Consider the following 17,745-nt stretch of genomic DNA (forward strand, 5'->3'; position numbering starts at 1 on the left):
CTTTCTCCTTTTCACTTCGTAACCCTATTTGCTTATTTGAGTAGGCCAAGTAAAAGTCATTCTTGAATTTTTTTATAATAAGAATTTAAAAGTAATAAAATAAGTTTTTCCATTTATGTTGTAGTCAATAATTTACTCTTAATAATTTTAATAATTTTCTTTAATTTATCAAAAAACATTGTTTATGTGTTAATTTATAAGCTCAAAAATATAACTTAGCATAATGATATAACATTGGAGTTCAATTTTTGCCTTCGTCACACATGAGACATAGGATAATATAAAAAGAGGGGAGTTGAGTGCAGTTACAGTGAAACAATAGGCGATCCGTAACTTACGTTGTCGTTGAACGGAGCACGTTCCCTCACTCTTCTCCGAATTTTTTTCTCTCTTTTTCTTTCTCACATATAACATAACTACTTCCTCCAAATTCTTTTCTTCTTCAATTCAAGTCACACCCTCTTTCAGGTAATTCATATTCTTTGCCCACTCTTTCAATCCTTCTTCTTCGTTCCCTCTTTTACCTTTGAATCTTTTCCAATACCATGCGACGACCTTTCGGAAAATGTTTATCTTTTTTGAAATTGCTTAGAAAATGTTGTTCTTTAATTGAAACAGGTGCCATTTTGTACCTTCTTATTCGTGCCGCTTGCAGTCTGTTGTTGTTTGAGATTATGAGCCACAGAAAATGTCTTTTTTTTTTTTTTTTTGTCTGATTGCATGAGATATTGTTGTATTTGGTTAGAAAAAGAATGTATGGTTTTATCTGTAAGTTGAAGGTTGTGCGGGGCTGGTTGATGCAATTAATGTATCCATCATGATTTATGACTCGTAAACCCTTGTTAAATTGATTGGTGTCTGTTCGAATAATACAGGTTAAATTGATATAATGTAATCTTCTCGTTCATTGTTTTCGCTTGAGGGTTAAACATTGTTGCAGCCATTTCAATAGCCATTCAAATTTATTTCGCAAAAATAAAATGCATTATTACCTCACCACAGTTCGCTTGTGTTTACAAACAAGTGTGCCTATCGTTTTGTGAAATGACACCGGAGAACTTTCCTTTTTAAGACAGAGTTTTAATCCTTCTCGCTCAATGAGTTGAAGTGATGATAATGATAATCCTGTAGGCGTTTTCCCTATCAAATCACCTGAATTCATTTTTTAAGTTCATTTATTTTGTTCTTAAGCAGTGATATCTTGTATTTTTCAGAGGTATTTTGTTGCTGGTCCTGTGTGGAAAAAGCAATGCGCTAGTGTAATTATGCCATTTAGTATGTGGTGGTTGCTTTGCCAAGGTTTCTATGTAATTCTTTGTTCAAAAGGAACTGCGCTTTGGTATATAATTATACATGGGATAAATCCATAGGTTCAATCCCTGATCTTTTCTTTTTAATGATATCGTTCTTAATCCTTCAAAAATTTGCAAGAAGTAACTACCAACTATATATTTATGACACGCTGTTATGCTGGATTTAGCATTAGAAGATCAGACTTATATGATAATGTATGCCTCTAGAGTTTTATTTAGCTTGTGTTTTACATTTGATGTGTTTTTTCTTCTTTCAGGTTGTAGCTTCTGACTCATTGAATGAAGAATTCTTGATCAAATAACTGCTTTAGTTGTCATAGTTGAATTCAAATGAAGACGGGCTCCATGATTTTTTCATTATTAAATCTACCTAGATGTAGAATACAAAGATTAGCTAATTACTGGGGAGAAACCTTCCACAGTTTCAGTACGACTAGTGGAAACAATTCTAGCATCAGGCCGGTTGGTTATAGAGTTCATGGTCTTCAGGGAGGACAGAGAAAGAAGTGGACAAGACCTATATCCACAAATTCAGAAGGCAAGGGGAGCACCAAATCAAAAAGTATCAAGCATGAAATTTTGAGTGAAACCATTGTAGCAGGTGCTACAGTAGATGTAAATAAAACACAGCTAGATCAGTTCCAGGAAATTCAGTACCGTGACATACAACAAGAGATTGCCGAGAATAAAGACTTGTCTAGTTTAGTTACTGTTATTGTTTTTGATATCGAAACCACAGGGCTTAGCCGAGAGAATGGAAGGATTATTGAAATTGCACTTCGAGATCTTCAGGGTGGTGAGAACAGCACTTTTCAGACTCTTGTCAACCCTCAATGCAAAGTTCCTAATTCACATATTCATGGCATTACTACCGAGATGGTCAACAAACCTGATGTTCCAAGGTAACCTAAACCTCTAGTTGTCTTTTATATCTTGGGTCAGTAGATCAAACCTGCGTTTACTAAATGAAGTATAAGTATTTCATCGTGTCTTTCCAACACAGCCACATATTATGTGTTAAATTTTATTTGATTGAACAATCAGCAATGGTGAAAAATTTTAAAATTAGCAGAGGGAAAGTCTCAACACCTCAAATTAATTAGTCTACACCCAAAGGATGAAACAATCCATCAAGCGAATAACACCCCACCCCCTAAAGGAACTTGTAAATTTAGACAAAAATGTTGGGAACCTACTACTGAAGGCCCAAGAAACTGGACCACAGTTCCATATGGAAAGTAATAATGAAGGGAGGGAAACTAGTTCAAAGAGATGGAGGGGAGGTTTTATGTATGTAGAGACAGGAGAATAAGGGGTCATGTGTATATATAATTGTTAGTTTTGGCCTTTTGGTAGCCAAGGGGATTTTCCGTCTCTGGAGCTTTAGTTTTGCTCTTCTTGTTTCTTCCTAGTTACTTTCATGACTTTATATTTTAGTTATAAGTTCCCATCTCAAATCGAGAGATACACTTTTTGTTACTTTGACCCCCTAGTCTTTTTTACGGCCATAGCATGAAGCCATGAACATCTTTGACCAAGTTTAACTCTCTGTATTTTACTTGAGAAGTTAAAAACTAAGCTCTTCAATTTCATTTGTTATCATATATTCTGTCTTATTTCAGGCCTATGGCAGTTTTACATAACAGTAAATTGGATTCCTGTCTACTACTAAGTGTTAGAAAACAGTTCAAACTTGAGAAACTAAGGCTATAAACTGGAAAAGCAGCATATTAAATCATCTCATTTATCTTTATCATAAAGGCATTTGAAGTATGCTAGGGTGGTTATTGGATCATTATGCATTTTTTAAGCCTTCCCTCCCAAGGTGTTCATCTTTCACTCTGACATAGATGTAGAATTGTCCTAAAGTTATTTATGGCCACTTAACAGTTCAATATATCGGGGGTTAGTGTCACTGTCAACTTTATATTTCTTTTTCCTTGTTGATAAAGCACATGACTGGGAAAGAATCTATGGTTTAAACTGACAAGACAACTACTGGAGTTGTTGAATAAGATCTTACTAACCATTTACTTCGTTGGAATCGGCTACCATCACTTGTTCTATATAACTTTTGGAAATTATCATGGAAAGTTCACATTTTTATGTTTGATTTTATGAGAAGTTCATGCTACAAAAAACTTGAAGATCAGGAGGTAGAAATATGATTTTTAATTGTTGATGGATAAAAAATTTACGCCGTTAGTTAATTTTGTGAAGGCAATTATTGAGTATTTTTGCGCTCTTGCAATTTTTTTTGTAGGATGGAGGAACTCATTCCTATTTTGTTGCAATATGTTCGAAGTCGTGAGAAGCCTGGGGGATATGTGTTATTTGTTGCTCATAATGCTCGTATTTTTGATGTCCCTTTCATCATCAACGAATTCCGACGTTGTTCTCAGAACATTCCTGGTAATTGGTTGTTCTCAGACTCCGTGCCTTTAGGACGTGAACGAATGAAATGTGAAGGTCTCCTTCTCTTCTATTTGTTTCTCTATACGTGCACACATGCTGTTTCTCTGTGAAAAGCTTAACCGTTTGATGTGTTAACAGGAACTGAACTTTCTTCATATAAGCTTTCTGCCCTTCGTGACTTCTACGGAATTAAAGGGGGTGGACCAGATCACAGGGCCATGGAAGATGTGAACACATTGTCCTTGATTCTTCCCAGGCTGACCCGTGATCTGAAATTAACCCTATCTTCTCTTGTCGCAAAATCATTCAAAGAATCAGATATTATCAACTCCAACTCCAAGAAGAAGAAAAATTCAGACTAGTTTTCTGCCTGCATTTTGCACTGATGTTGTGACAATAATTATTGTGACAAAAAAATGGACTCTAGATTTGTACTAAAAGGTAAAAGGAAATTTGTAATTGTTGACTTGTTATTAATGGAATCTCACCAATTGGTACCAAGTTTTGAAGCTTTTACTTCACTGCAAGAATTATTGATTTGATTTTAGTAGAAAAGCAAGCCAGTAAAACAGGACAGTGCAGAGTGCATGTTTAGAACATTGAACAGGATTGTAGGAAGAAAAACTAGGTGAAGTCCTGATTATTTGATAAATATAAGAGGGAAAGCAGATAACATGAAGGAATAATATAAAGTAGGTTTAAATTCCAAAATATGGGGTAAGAATGTGATGATTTAAAATCAGTATCACTAGGAATATTTGGTAATTTAAAATTTAAAGAATTTACAAAATTATAATCTGTAAAATAAATGTAGTGTATGTATAAGGATTTCACGTATTTAAAAAAAAAATACTCTGTAAATTTACTTTTTCTAAGGGTGAATTACATTTTGTATATTATTTTTATTCAGTAAAATTATGTCAATTAAAATACATGTTTATATTATTATAAATTATTCAATATACAAATAATATTTGATAATAGGAAATTTTGTTGTTTGTATTGTATGTTATCAAATGTTAAATATAAAGTTAAAGAAACATAAAATATGCTACATGTTCAATAATTCATTATCTCCAACAAAGATAAATTTAATTTGTGAACAGAAATTTCAAAATAACTATCACACTTCAGAAAAAAGAAGAAGAAGAAAGATAACAAATAAATTATACAGTTTTTGGATTAACAAGCCTAAGTCAATACAAATTGTAATAACTAATTAAGGATACCATTTCTTCACACATCTAAAGTTATACTAGTTTTCCATGTGTTAATTCAATAGTTATGCGTTCCTGCTCTTTAGTTTGGATAATCAATTTAAAGTTATTGTATTCTTTAACAGTAATTTTAAATATGAAAATTACTGATTCAGTAAAAAATTATCATATTGATGTTCTTAACAAAATGTTGAACATGCTAATACAAGTTTTACCTTTGCTTTTTTAAAAAAAAAGAAAAAAAAACTAAGGTTCATAAATGTGAAAATAAAAGAAATCAATTAAAATATTAGTAAAAAAGTATAGAAGTAAACAAGAGAAGCATTTTAAGTAAAGAGTGACAAATGAATAAACACATTTAAATAGTCCCATTTAAAATGATAAAACTTATGTAAACACTCTTTACTAACTCATAACAAATGAATTGTAGTATTCCACAAGTTTATTAAGGAATTAACTAATAACATATCTAAAGGACAAATTACAAAAGAAAAATTAAAACAATTAAAATTTATACGACTTGAATAACGGATATTATTTGTTTTCATCTTAATTGAATACTTAGAATATTTAGATTTTTTCATTAAATACTAGAAGACCTTTTAGAAATAAAGAAATAAAAATTTTTGAAATTTCGTTGGGCTTGGCGACAAGGAAATGCAAGTACTGGGCCTAGGAAATATAGAACATAGAGTACTGGATAAAATCCATATGAAAACTAAAAGGAAAAATGCTTTCGTTGAGAGTCGAACTCAAGACCTCCCGCTTACTAAACGGGTGCTCTAACCAACTGAGCTACGAAAGCTATTGAAAATGTTTTGATTTGTCTTATTTTGATTGTATTTCTGAACAACATGCTATGTTTCAAGTAATCTCCTGATTTGTTTCTGTAACAACAAAAGCTGAAATCAATACAGAAAGAACATATGAACATATTTCTTTATGTTATAAATTATTTTAATATGAATATTAACGTATTTAATATAAAAATTTACCATGTCCCCTTACATAATTTTTAATTGAATCAATATAAAAAAAGGTTTAAACTGCTGGTAGAAAATTAAATATAATGAATCACAAATTAGCAGTTTAATAGTTAACAGTTACAATAAAATTAAACAAAGGACATATATAATAACATTTAAAATTTTGGATGTAATTAATAATTATGAGTGTAATTTTGTTTTCTAAAATGCAATATCTTATTTAAAGAAGCTACATTCAAGGTTTACATTAAAATACATATACTAGACTGGCGTGTTCATTAACACAGATTATTTAGAGAAAATGACCAGTGTAAAAAGTTAAACTTCAAGCAAATAATTTGTACAAAATTATTCTTCCACATATTTTCATCCAAAAAATGAACTGTATATATGTATTATCCATAATTATTTTAACAGATATTTTTATTTAACAATTAAAATAACATAATGGCTTTTCAATTTTGTTTTTTCAACACACTAACAAGTTAGCAAAGACAACCATTGTTTCCTAATCATTTATATGCGATTTTTCATAAACTACATAGTATGTCAAATATATATATATATATATATATATATATATATATATATATATATATATATATATATATATACGTATTTTAAATGTTGATGGGAATTGTATTGGTAACCTCTTGAGACATTGTATACGTAAATGTATTAAGGGTTTTGCTTGATGTTTTGGAGCCTCTAATTTCATCACCCATGCAAAAACTTACAAGGTTTTCACATGGTTTTAAGATTTCTTCGGAAGTGGGAGCTCAATACATGCACTACTACATAGGTAAATACGCTCACTTATAAATAGAAAATTTTACATTATATTACATACATTAAACAACTCACAATTATACTCAACTCATCATTAAATTAAATTTGTTTTTTTTACACAAATTAAATTCTGTCCAAAAAAGGAGAGAAAGTGCAAATTAGTTACTTCCATAAATAGCATTTAGTTTCTTATTTTAGGAATTCATTTTATTGTTTGTCAAAGTCACAATCCATTAAAACGATATTCAATAATTATTCTATATTTATACTTTATATTTTATTTTTACAATTAATGTACATAATATCAGCTGTAATGGTAAATTATATTGTACCTCATTTGGATAATCAAAGATAAACAACAAATTGTAGCATTTTATGATCCAATAAATACAAACGAATAAGTGATGACATAGCGGGAAGCTCGGAACTAGTTTGGGGTTCGCTTTTCTACGTTAATATAGACACGAAACTAGAGGGAGAAAATGCAGAGAACCAAGAGAGAGCGAGAGAAAGGACTAGAAATCCCAAACCCATTTTCTTTCTCTTTGCTTTCTTCAATTCCTTCACATTCTCCGTCATTCTTTTGTTTCCTTTTGAAGCTTTTTCTCAGATTGACGGTGTTTATACATTCATTCGTTTTCTTTTCCTTTGAGAATTCAGCTAGACTTTTTTTCACTCATAGCTAAGAATTTTGTATTATTCTCCTTAAGATTAAACTTTCTTTACGAGTTTTGGGTTAATATATAATAACATTTGAATCCAAGTCTGGCCCCACCATCGGCTTGGTGTTTTTTCTTATGAATTTCTTGAAGCCAGAAAATGGCAACTGAACCAGCTTTAACATTCTCTTTGGCTTCTGTGGTTCAAGAGGTTCTTCAACAGCATGCTAGTCGTTTGGACGCAAACTCGGCATCGAGAAAAACTGAAGAAACCTGTATATATAATCCTTTTCCTCCATTCTTTTCTTATAAATTCCAATTCTTTACTTTCACCATATTATTAAGCAAATCAATTCAATTTTGTTTTTTGGTGTGCATGGGACACTCACTCACTGCTAATATCATTTTTCTTGGCAAAAAAAGATACTGTTTTCGAGTTTCAGCCAATAAATGAAACTTGTTTTTGTTGAAAATTTTATTCTTTTGGCTTCAATAAAGGATCTTGATTGTTCTTACAATGATGGAAAGACATACTTGTAATTGCATGAAGTATAGAAAACCTAAGTGATCTTGAAGAAAGAGTAACATGGATCTTTAACACGGATATTCGCGTCTCGTGTTGTAGCCTTGAGAAGGTATGAAGCAGCTGGTTGGCTACGGAAAACAGTTGGAGTTGTTCGAGGGAAAGACTTGCCAGCTGAGCCTTCCGAAGGAGACTTCAGGATTGGATTGCGTAGTGGGATTATCCTATGTAGTGTTCTTAACAAAATTCAACCTGGAACAGTGAAGGTACCGCATCATGTTAATATATATGTTTGATGTTTCACTTTGTATGCACCCTGTTTTAACGTTTTCTGGACATTTGGACCATGTTGTTAGGTACTTGAAAAACCTAGCGATTCTGTTATTGTTCCTGATGGAGGAACATCTACATACCAGTACCAAGAAAATATAAAGAATTTTCTTGTGGCTATGGAGGACATGGGGCTTCCTACCTTCGGAGTTTCTGATTTGGAACAGGTAGTCTGAAAACTTTATATTCAGTACGTTGATGATTCACTAGATTAAAATCATTGTCGATGTCGTTGATACTGTTATATGTTGCACAATGTAATTTTTATTTTTCTTTAACAATTTTTTGGTTTTTTCTTTCTTGTTGTACACACAGGGAGGAAACTCTGAGAGGGTAGTGAATTGCGTTCTAGAGCTAAAGTCTTATGCCGAACGAAAAGTTGGAGGAGGAAGTGGTTCTGGGAAATATAGTGGGGTTGCGAATGCAAAGCCACCTATGTCTGGGAAACCAATTACGAGGAAAAACTCAGAACCATTCATGAAGTGTATGATTACTGTGCCATCAGGGGATAGAGATGGTGGTTATATGAGTGATCCCGGGCAAGATCGAAGCGAAAGGGTTAGGAAGCTTTATTGTTTATAATATTTTACTGTTTTGTTTAGACGATGAAGATCATCTATCAAAGCTTTTTGAATTGGTATCTGCAGGCTTCTTTTTCCTTAAATTCAATGGTGCGTCAATATTTGTCCGACAAAAATCCAGAAGAAATTCTCTCTGTAAGATTCCTTAATAGATATATGATCGTCAAGCTCTGTTATACATTAGATTCAGAAGATTTTTTTTTTTGAAAAACAGTGCAAAGCATAATAATATATGTAGCAAAGAACATTTAAAAGATACTTAAACGTATATAGCATAAACCAGTTCTGTTCAATGAATTTATCCTGGATTTTTCTTTTTCTTTGGTGCTATATATGATATGACATGTTTTTGCTATTACAGGCAGTGGAATCCTTGCTTAGCAAAGTCATGGAGGAATGTGAACATCACATGCAAATCCGATGTAAAATGGTTTGTGTCTCTCTCGTCTACCAATGTTCAATTTCATACCCCATGGCAAAATAAAGTCATACTTGTTAACTCATGGCAGTATAAAACAACTGGGGAAGATAAAGCACCCTCTGAAACTGTATGTTCAATTTTAGAAGCTGCTTCTATTAATGAAATGGTAAAATTCAGATTCATAAATGCTTCGTCTTACAAGTGTGCAAATAAAAACGATTAGATTGATCATTATCACGGTCTCAACTGCTCTACTTTTTTTGTTTGATAATTATTATTAAGGTGAAAGAAACGGAAGATGAACCCGCTGTAGAAGAAGAGCATGATGATCTACAAGATAAAAATGATGTAAAAGATGAACAAGATGTACGAGATGAACAGAATGTAAAAGTTGAGCGTGACATTCAAGATGAACACAAGGAACAAAATAAACGAGAGGAAATTTATGAAAAGATGTGCAATGAACACGAAAAAAGAGAACATGAAAAATCAATCCACAAAATTTCGATTTCGAAGCAGCAAAATATAGTTGCGCGACAAAATAGAAGCATCCAGGTAATTTTCAGTATACACCAGAATATGATGTTGACTTTTGTGAAGGGACTAACGAGGTAAAATAACTAATTCAATGCAAACTTTCTCTAGGAATTGAAAAACATTGTCCATCAAACAAAACTAGGAATGCAATTGATGCAAAGTGAACACCAGAAGGAGATCATTAATCTAAGTAAGTTTTAATGACAAAATAAACCCGTCTAAGTCAATATTTAACGAAAACATATGATTTATCTAATTTACTTGTTAACCTTAATAGGCAAGCACCTATACAGCCTAACCTGTGCTGCTTCGGGATACCATAAAGTTCTTGAAGAAAACCGCAAGTTGTATAATGTTGTGCAAGACCTGAAAGGTGAATTGTAATGATGAAGACTTTATATCTATGATTTGTCTCCTTGATTGTTGATGTTGTAAATGAGAATGAAGGGTAAATAAAAATTTCATGTTGATAGGAAATATTAGGGTATACTGTAGAGTCCGACCATTCTTGGGTGGTCAACCAAGCCATTATAGCTCTGTCGGTAACGTGGAAGATGGAAGTATCTCAATCATAACACCTTCCAAATACGGTAAAGAGGGGAAGAAGACATTTAATTTCAATAGAGCATTTGGTCCTTCAGCAACCCAAGGTTCGTCATAATTTCTCCTTCTTGTTGCTACTCAAGGTTTTGATTTGACTCATTATATTTATCATCATTGTTGATATTTACGATTTGGTTACAGGAGAAGTTTTTGCCGACACACAACCTCTTATTCGTTCTGTTTTGGACGGTTATAATGTCTGCATATTTGCCTATGGCCAGACGGGATCAGGAAAAACATTCACTATGGTAATGGATTTAAAAAACCTTGTTTTCACCCTCTTATTCAGACAACTTTATTTGTTGATGTGACTATGCATTGATACAGTCTGGGCCAGATGAACTTAACGATGAGACCATAGGTGTCAACTATCGTGCACTAGGAGACCTTTTCTATCTCTCCGACCAAAGAAAAGATACAATTTCTTATGAAATCTCTGTTCAGATGCTTGAGATTTACAACGAGCAAGTTAGGGACCTACTTACGCCCGATGCCGCTAATAAAAGATATCCTTTCTTTCATAATATACAAACAGTTATATATATTTATCTTTACGCAATGTTGAATATTTGTTTCTCTTTTTGCTTAATGTAATTCTTGACACCTGCATACGTTAGACATCCGCAATAGTTCCCTTAATGGCATCAACGTTCCAGATGCTAACCTTGTTCGGGTTTCATGCACTTCTGATGTCATAAGTTTGATGAACTTGGGACATAAGAATCGTGCTGTTGGTTCTACTGCCATGAATGATCGTAGTAGTCGCTCTCACAGGTAATTAGAAGATTGTTATTGTAAGTTGTGGACTTTATTTCATCTATATCCTCTAACTACTTATGGTATATTATTGCAGTTGTCTTACAGTTCATGTTCAAGGAAAGAACTTGACATCAGGAGGCACAGTTCGTGGTTCCATGCATCTGGTTGATCTGGCAGGAAGTGAAAGGGCTGATAAAACTGAGGCTACAGGGGATAGACTCAAGGAGGCTCAACATATCAACAAGTCACTTTCTGCACTGGGAGATGTAATTTCTGCACTTGCTCAAAAGAGTCCACATGTTCCCTACAGGAACAGCAAACTTACTCAGCTACTTCAAGATTCTCTTGGTATGGTGTTTTCTATTCATTTCACTACATACGACATTTGTTTTTTCTCCTTTTGGCTATTAACGAAGTGTTTTATGGGTCCTAGGAGGGCAAGCAAAGACTCTCATGTTTGTTCATATAAGTCCGGAGGCTGAAGCTCTTGGAGAAACACTTAGCACACTCAAGTTCGCTGAACGAGTCTCCACTGTCGAACTCGGTGCAGCGAGAGTTAATAAAGACAGTTCAGATGTGAAAGAGCTTAAAGAACAGGTTCTTGCATTAACTATTTTATCACGATAACTTCAGATTGAGTGTTTGTTGTGTTTGAGTATTTATGTGCAATCATATTTGTCAGATTGCTAGTTTGAAGGCAGCCTTAGCGAGAAAGGAAGGAGAAGCAGAACAGTTTAATAATGGTGGCAATGAAACACCTAAGCATAAATCATATGCATCTTCTCCTCCTGTGACAAGGCCTTCGAGTGGTGGATCTCGTAAGCTATCAAAGGATGATTCTAGTAGCCTGGATGTAAGTAACATGTTACTTACCTTAATTCCTGCAATTCTGCAACCATGTGATCGGATCAATATCTATTTGACACGAACATTATTTTTAATTTATGGAAAAATACTAATAACGTATCACTTGAAGATTGGTTAAGACCTGGTGATGTACCTTGTAGGATCAGAAACATGTTGCATCAACGTTGAAAAGTCAAAGCATAGATCTCCATGACATGGGTGCCAATTCACCTCAATGGCAACCTGTTACAAGTGAAAGAAAGGAGGAAGATAAAGAATCAATTTCTGGAGATTGGGGTGATAACAAGATTTCCATGAACAGAAACGACAGCATAACTAGTGATGATAGTGTTGTGGGAGCGTGGGAAGTAGAAAGCAAACAATCTTCTCCGAGGTTAAGTCCCACTTTTCTCTCAGAGCCTTCTAAAATATCCCTAGACAACTCCTCTCATAAAAAGGACAACCAAGACAATGAAGAATTACAGAGACCCAGTTTTGATATGACTACCACAGATGAATCAGATGAACACGAGATTGCTACTGTAACTAGTGATTCTTCTGAGTCAGACTTGCATTGGCCACCACAAATACCTAAACCAATCACCATTTCCAGTGGATTAGGCATTAAAGCGAAGAAAAAAACTAATCTCAGATCAATAAAGAACTCAGACAGCAGGTAATTTTTACCCTCATGGTTACACTTGCATATAAGTTTCTGAGAAGATATTAACTATAAGATTTGTTTAGGAGTATGATCCCATCATTCATTCCTGCGCCCGTGCCTGTGAATGTGCCTGTGCCTGTTCCCGTTTCATCAAGGAAACAACAACCCAGCCCAGTTACTCAAGGAAGAAAGCTCCCAGGATCTTCTGATGTAAGGAGAAGGTTTGGGAACAGTGCCAAGTGAGAATATGTTCTTCTAAGCCTTTTCTCATTCCTTTGATGACATTTTTATGAGCTTAATCATCATTAAAGATATACTTAACATTCATTTTCTTCTTCTTTAAATATTTATGGCATCAAAGTGATCTTCTAAAGATTTAAGATACATGAATTGGTTTACGTTATTGTCATCGACTCTGACAGAGAAATCATTTGAATGTTGCAACTCTTTAGCACTGGACCAAATTGATGTAGGTGTATGTATAGACAATTGAACTATTAGTTTAGTATTTTCTTTTTTCTTTTTTATCTCCTTTTGTATCTGTAATTTTGTTCAGGAATTGAGCAGAAGACCTTCTTTCATTTTACATTCTGGTAAAAACATTAAACCAATTCTTTGAGTTCATGTATTTATTTAGTATTCAATGAACCGTTCTCTACAAGGTTAAATTATGTATCCTTGTATGGAAGTATATAAAACTAGACTTGTACAGTGGGACGCATAGGTAGGAATACTTTTATTTTTGTAATATTTTATAATTTTAATTTTCTATTTTTATTTTATTTGAATAACACTATTATTATCCGCAATTTCTTTAATACGTTTATTTTTTTACATCATTTTCTACCATTTCACATTTCAGATTATTACTTATTATATCATTTTAGCGTAGAAACGTTTTTTTTCTTAGGATTATAGTATATATTATTTTACTATTACCGTTTATTATTTTATTATTTATATATAATAAGTATATCAATATGTAAAAAAAAAGTGAAATTTACATTACAGATCAATTAGGCATATGGTAAAATACAAACTACACCAATTTTAATTATTCTATAAATTATTTAAAAAAAGGAGATTACTAAACCATGTGAATAAATTCATGTTATAACTGTGATAATAGGAACTTGGACAACTAAATAAGCATAGTTAGCAAGAAAAGGTTGCAATAACAAAAATAAAAAATTTTGAATCATATTTTAACTAATAATGTTTTAAAAAGTATAATATAATTTTGAAGATATCAGAATAACTAATTAAAAATTAACTAAATGTTTTTTGAAGATATTTTTAATTTAAAAGTGTGTAAAATTGTTATGAAAGGGAAGTTGTGTGTAAAATGTAAAGATGGAAAAAACAGGATTACCCCTGTTGGCTCGGTTAAGTGTTTTATGATTTAGAAGGAATATTAGGACAAAAAAGTCATTATGCGGATTCCTTCCTGTAACAAAAACAAAAAAGGACTACTTTGTGCGCGTTCTCTATCTACCAATCAAATCACAGTCACGGAGCAAAGCTCTCTTCTTCTCCGTCACTGCATCTGCCACACTCATTTTCTCCTCTCTAGGGTTTATCGGCATTTCATCTCAACCTCTCTTCTTCTCAAAATGCCGTCTCCACAGCTTCGGGAATCCAACCGCTAGTGCACCTGCTTTTGCCGATGTGCAATGTACTTCATTCTCGCTCCTCGATCTACTGCATTTTCATCTCTCACTTAATTTTCCTTGTCATTTCCACTTTTAGACTGTATTCATTCAATGCTTTATGTGAACCGTTTTTCACACTTTTCCTGTCCTGTTTTTTTCACCTAAATTGAGCTGAATGGTTAACAAATTTCAATAATTCCGTGTTTCTCTTTAAACTACGTTATCGGTAATCACGAATTAGGTGAGACATTGGCTCGCTATTAATTCTTCTGGTGGTGATTTCATCTGATTTTGATATTTTATCTGAGACACGTGATTTGTTTCACGGTAATGTGCCTTATTATGCCTCACAACTTCTGTTCTTCGAGATTTATTGCTTCACACGTTGATCTTATTTTGATAATAAATAAATCGCGTCGATTGATATATTACACGTAGATCTAGTAGATGACAGCTAGTGTTTTGAATTTTTATTGATTTTTCCTCGAATTCATTTGGACGGTTAGGAATATCTTATTTGCTGCCGTTCCAGAAATGTTGAATTCTGAACTGAGGTAAGATGAGTAGGACTGAATTATCGAGGACGAAGTCATCGCCGGTTCCATTGGGAACTCTAATTGGCCGTGAGATTCGAAATGGAAAAGTTGAAAAACCTTTCGTGAAGTATGGACAAGCTGGATTGGCCAAGAAAGGAGAAGATTACTTTCTGATCAAGACGGATTGCCTCAGGGTTCCGGGGGATGCATCAACGGCGTTTTCTGTCTTTGCGGTATTATTTTCTTTTCTTGGTTTTCGCCATATTTACTTAAGTTGATTGACATCATTTTAGACTTTGGGAAAATATTGAATATTTGGAAATGAGAAAAATGGCCTTAGTTAATGTCTTGATGTGATAAATTGTAATCAGTAATAGTATAAGAAGAAAAAAAAGAAGACAATTTTTTTTTCAAAAGTAAAAATGTCAACCTATGCGGATTAATTTTTGTGTAAATTTTATCATTTAACTTTTCTATAAACTGAAGTGCATAAACTGATTTTAACCTATGGAAGAAGTTTGGTTCATTTTTCTTTTCATGTTTTCTCTTATAAGTATTTATGAAGAGCTTTATCGAAATAAAGCCTAAGACTGAATTGGTAGTTGGTTCTGAATGGTGCTTTCTCTGGATTAGTAGGTCTCAAATGGGAATTGAAGAGGCATTATGTTTCTCTGTTTTACATGTCTTAGTGATAAAATGGACCGTTGATTTATTGCCACATTGTTACAATATTCATAAGAAATTCTTGATTGCAGATCTTTGATGGGCATAACGGGATATCTGCTGCTATTTTTGCAAAGGAAAACTTGCTAAATAATGTTTTGAGTGCAATACCCAAGATATTAGCAGGGATGCCTGGCTTCAGGCCCTTCCGCGCGCCCTGGTTGTTGGCTTTGTGAAGACTGACATAGAGTTTCAGCAAAAGGGTACGTACGAAATATTCTTTGCTTGCTTCATAGATATTTTGTGCTTTCTTAAGCTGATGTTTTTTGTTTCATCTGCAGGGGAAACTTCCGGAACGACAGCTACATTTGTTTTAGTTGATGGATGGACTATAACTGTCGCATCTGTTGGGGATTCACGCTGCATATTAGATACTCAGGGAGGTGTTGTTTCTCTCTTGACAGTTGATCACAGATTGGAAGAGAATGCGGAGGAAAGGGAGCGTGTGACTGCCAGTGGTGGTGAAGTAGGAAGACTCAATGTATTTGGAGGCAACGAGGTATGATGCAAACCTTTGTGCTTTGTAATAAAGATTGCTTAAACTTAATAGTTTTGTCCTGCAAATATATTCATAGGTTGGGCCTCTTCGCTGTTGGCCTGGTGGATTGTGCCTATCTAGATCAATTGGTGACACAGACGTTGGGGAATTTATTGTGCCAATACCACATGTTAAGCAAGTGAAGGTGAGCTAGCTTCATTATTATGTTTTTTGTTTGCTGATCTATGTATGAGTTCATAAACATTTGTCTATTGATCTCTCAGCTTTCAAATGCTGGTGGAAGACTTATTATAGCCTCTGATGGTATTTGGGATGCTTTATCATCTGATATGGCTGCCCAGTCGTGTCGGGGTCTGCCTGCAGAGCTTGCTGCAAAACTAGTGGTTAAGGTGATGATTAGTTCAGGCATTCTTCCAATACTTCTCAGGAATGGATGTCCAATATTTAGTAAATTGTTTGTTGTGTTCCTTTTTCCCAGGAAGCTCTGAGGTCAAGAGGCCTGAAGGATGATACAACCTGCCTTGTTGTAGATATTATTCCTTCGGACCTTCCTGTATTACCACCAACTCCAAGAAAGAAACATAATATGCTAACTTCGCTTCTCTTTTTTGGGAAAAAGTCTGAGAACACAGTGAGCAAAGCTACCAATAAGCTTTCTGCAGTTGGTGTTGTGGAGGAGTTATTTGAAGAGGGTTCTGCAATGCTTACTGAAAGGTAAGTTCTTCCATTTTGGAGCCTTTACAATTACTGGCTTGCATGCTATGTCTTGAAGTGCAATCAACTTAACTGACAGTTGAATGAAATAATTCCCTTGAGATGTGGGCGTATATGCATGAGTAATTCTTAAATTCTATATTTTCTTAAAATGCAGGCTGGGTAAGGATTTTCCGCTTAATAAGAATTCTGGCATTTTCCGCTGTGCGGTTTGCCAAGTAGACCAACCCCCTGGTGATGGTTTGTCGGTGAATTCTGGACCTTTTTTCTCTCCTGCATCTAACCCATGGGAAGGCCCATTCCTCTGCACAAATTGTCGGAAGAAGAAAGATGCCATGGAAGGAAAAAGGCCCAGCAGAACCACCGTTATAGCATAGTAATTATCTAGTATTACAGTAACATAGTAAATATTAGTATAATTTTTCTCTGGCAGTGTGAGCATGGTTGATTTTATATTTGCGGTGATTGTCATAGATGTGTAAGAAATGGGTTGAGAATGTCTAGTAGGTGTTGTGGAGCTTGCTGTAAGTTTGATTCTGGCTTTTGCTCAGCTGTTGGACTGACTGACAGAACAAACAATTTGTCTCTGGTAGATAAAAAATTGTAGTGGAATGTGCTACTAACGGTTTGTATTTGTAAGTAACTGAAGCTTTTGTGGCTGCCTCTCTTTTGAGAGTACTTCAATGCTACAGCCCAAATGCATTTGTCTCTTCCAACCTGTGTTATACAAATACAATATATATCAATTGTATCCGAATCCGGAGGCTGTGATTCTTGTGAACCCCCTACCCCCAAAATGCTAATGAACTTTCGCACATAAATAGGTAAAACAGTGTCTGCTTTTGTTAGAAATAATAATACTTTCTTGGAAGTGTTGAGTTTGTTGGCTTAGAAGAACAAGTGGACAAAATTGCTATCGATGACAGTATTGTAATTTGATGCCACACATTGTTTTATGTAGGTGTTTTGAGAGCTGTT

The 17,745-nt window shown here is 34.0% G+C and overlaps 3 protein-coding genes and 1 non-coding gene across 6 annotated transcripts; 3 read left to right on the top strand and 1 right to left on the bottom strand.

The window, feature by feature from the left end:
* Positions 1–276: 276 nt before the first annotated feature.
* Positions 277–4,229, top strand: LOC114172276 (exonuclease DPD1, chloroplastic/mitochondrial-like). Of its 3 annotated transcripts, XM_028056892.1 has the most exons (5): positions 296–468; positions 1,215–1,370; positions 1,571–2,215; positions 3,577–3,782; positions 3,867–4,229. In XM_028056892.1, the coding sequence occupies exons 3-5, from the start codon at positions 1,644–1,646 to the stop codon at positions 4,088–4,090; spliced, it is 1,002 nt and encodes a 333-aa protein (XP_027912693.1). In that variant the 5' UTR covers positions 296–468; positions 1,215–1,370; positions 1,571–1,643; the 3' UTR covers positions 4,091–4,229. The 3 variants fall into 3 exon arrangements, with proteins under 3 accessions (XP_027912669.1, XP_027912693.1, XP_027912726.1); XM_028056868.1 differs by lacking the exon at positions 1,215–1,370 and having other exon boundaries at positions 277–468; XM_028056925.1 differs by lacking the exons at positions 296–468; positions 1,215–1,370 and adding an exon at positions 513–618.
* Positions 4,230–5,676: 1,447 nt separating this feature from the next.
* On the bottom strand, positions 5,677–5,750 carry TRNAT-AGU. Its single transcript has one exon. It is a non-coding gene; the product is annotated as a tRNA-Thr (tRNA).
* A 1,469-nt stretch (positions 5,751–7,219) lies between these two features.
* On the top strand, positions 7,220–13,405 carry LOC114181169 (kinesin-like protein KIN-14I). Its single transcript, XM_028067533.1, has 19 exons — positions 7,220–7,654; positions 8,005–8,168; positions 8,259–8,399; positions 8,548–8,790; positions 8,880–8,948; positions 9,175–9,243; positions 9,323–9,400; positions 9,517–9,789; positions 9,880–9,961; positions 10,049–10,144; positions 10,245–10,421; positions 10,516–10,622; positions 10,702–10,880; positions 10,987–11,148; positions 11,228–11,481; positions 11,567–11,730; positions 11,816–11,986; positions 12,141–12,655; positions 12,727–13,405. The coding sequence occupies exons 1-19, from the start codon at positions 7,540–7,542 to the stop codon at positions 12,884–12,886; spliced, it is 3,219 nt and encodes a 1,072-aa protein (XP_027923334.1). The 5' UTR covers positions 7,220–7,539; the 3' UTR covers positions 12,887–13,405.
* Positions 13,406–14,112: 707 nt separating this feature from the next.
* Positions 14,113–17,524, top strand: LOC114191360 (probable protein phosphatase 2C 5). The gene is given in 9 exon segments (XM_028080890.1): positions 14,113–14,318; positions 14,802–15,064; positions 15,587–15,668; positions 15,671–15,757; positions 15,836–16,053; positions 16,130–16,237; positions 16,317–16,442; positions 16,532–16,767; positions 16,925–17,524. Coding segments are annotated over 8 exon segments (1,287 nt in total). The 5' UTR covers positions 14,113–14,318; positions 14,802–14,854; the 3' UTR covers positions 17,145–17,524.
* Positions 17,525–17,745: the final 221 nt, after the last annotated feature.

The sequence above is a fragment of the Vigna unguiculata genome, chromosome 1 (assembly GCF_004118075.2).
Source record: "Vigna unguiculata cultivar IT97K-499-35 chromosome 1, ASM411807v1, whole genome shotgun sequence".
Lineage (NCBI taxonomy): Eukaryota > Viridiplantae > Streptophyta > Magnoliopsida > Fabales > Fabaceae > Vigna > Vigna unguiculata.

What these genes read in the sequence shown, in the direction of transcription:
- LOC114181169 (XM_028067533.1), top strand. Translation starts at nt 7,540, where the DNA reads ATGGCAACTGAACCAGCTTTAACATTCTCTTTGGCTTCTGTGGTTCAA. An exon ending in CTGCTTCTATTAATGAAATG is followed by an intron (nt 9,401 to 9,516) that starts GTAAAATTCAGA and finishes ATTATTATTAAG; the next exon opens with GTGAAAGAAACGGAAGATGA. An exon ending in GACAAAATAGAAGCATCCAG is followed by an intron (nt 9,790 to 9,879) that starts GTAATTTTCAGT and finishes AACTTTCTCTAG; the next exon opens with GAATTGAAAAACATTGTCCA.
- LOC114172276 (XM_028056868.1), top strand. Translation starts at nt 1,644, where the DNA reads ATGAAGACGGGCTCCATGATTTTTTCATTATTAAATCTACCTAGATGT. An exon ending in AACAAACCTGATGTTCCAAG is followed by an intron (nt 2,216 to 3,576) that starts GTAACCTAAACC and finishes TTTTTTTTGTAG; the next exon opens with GATGGAGGAACTCATTCCTA. An exon ending in TGAACGAATGAAATGTGAAG is followed by an intron (nt 3,783 to 3,866) that starts GTCTCCTTCTCT and finishes ATGTGTTAACAG; the next exon opens with GAACTGAACTTTCTTCATAT.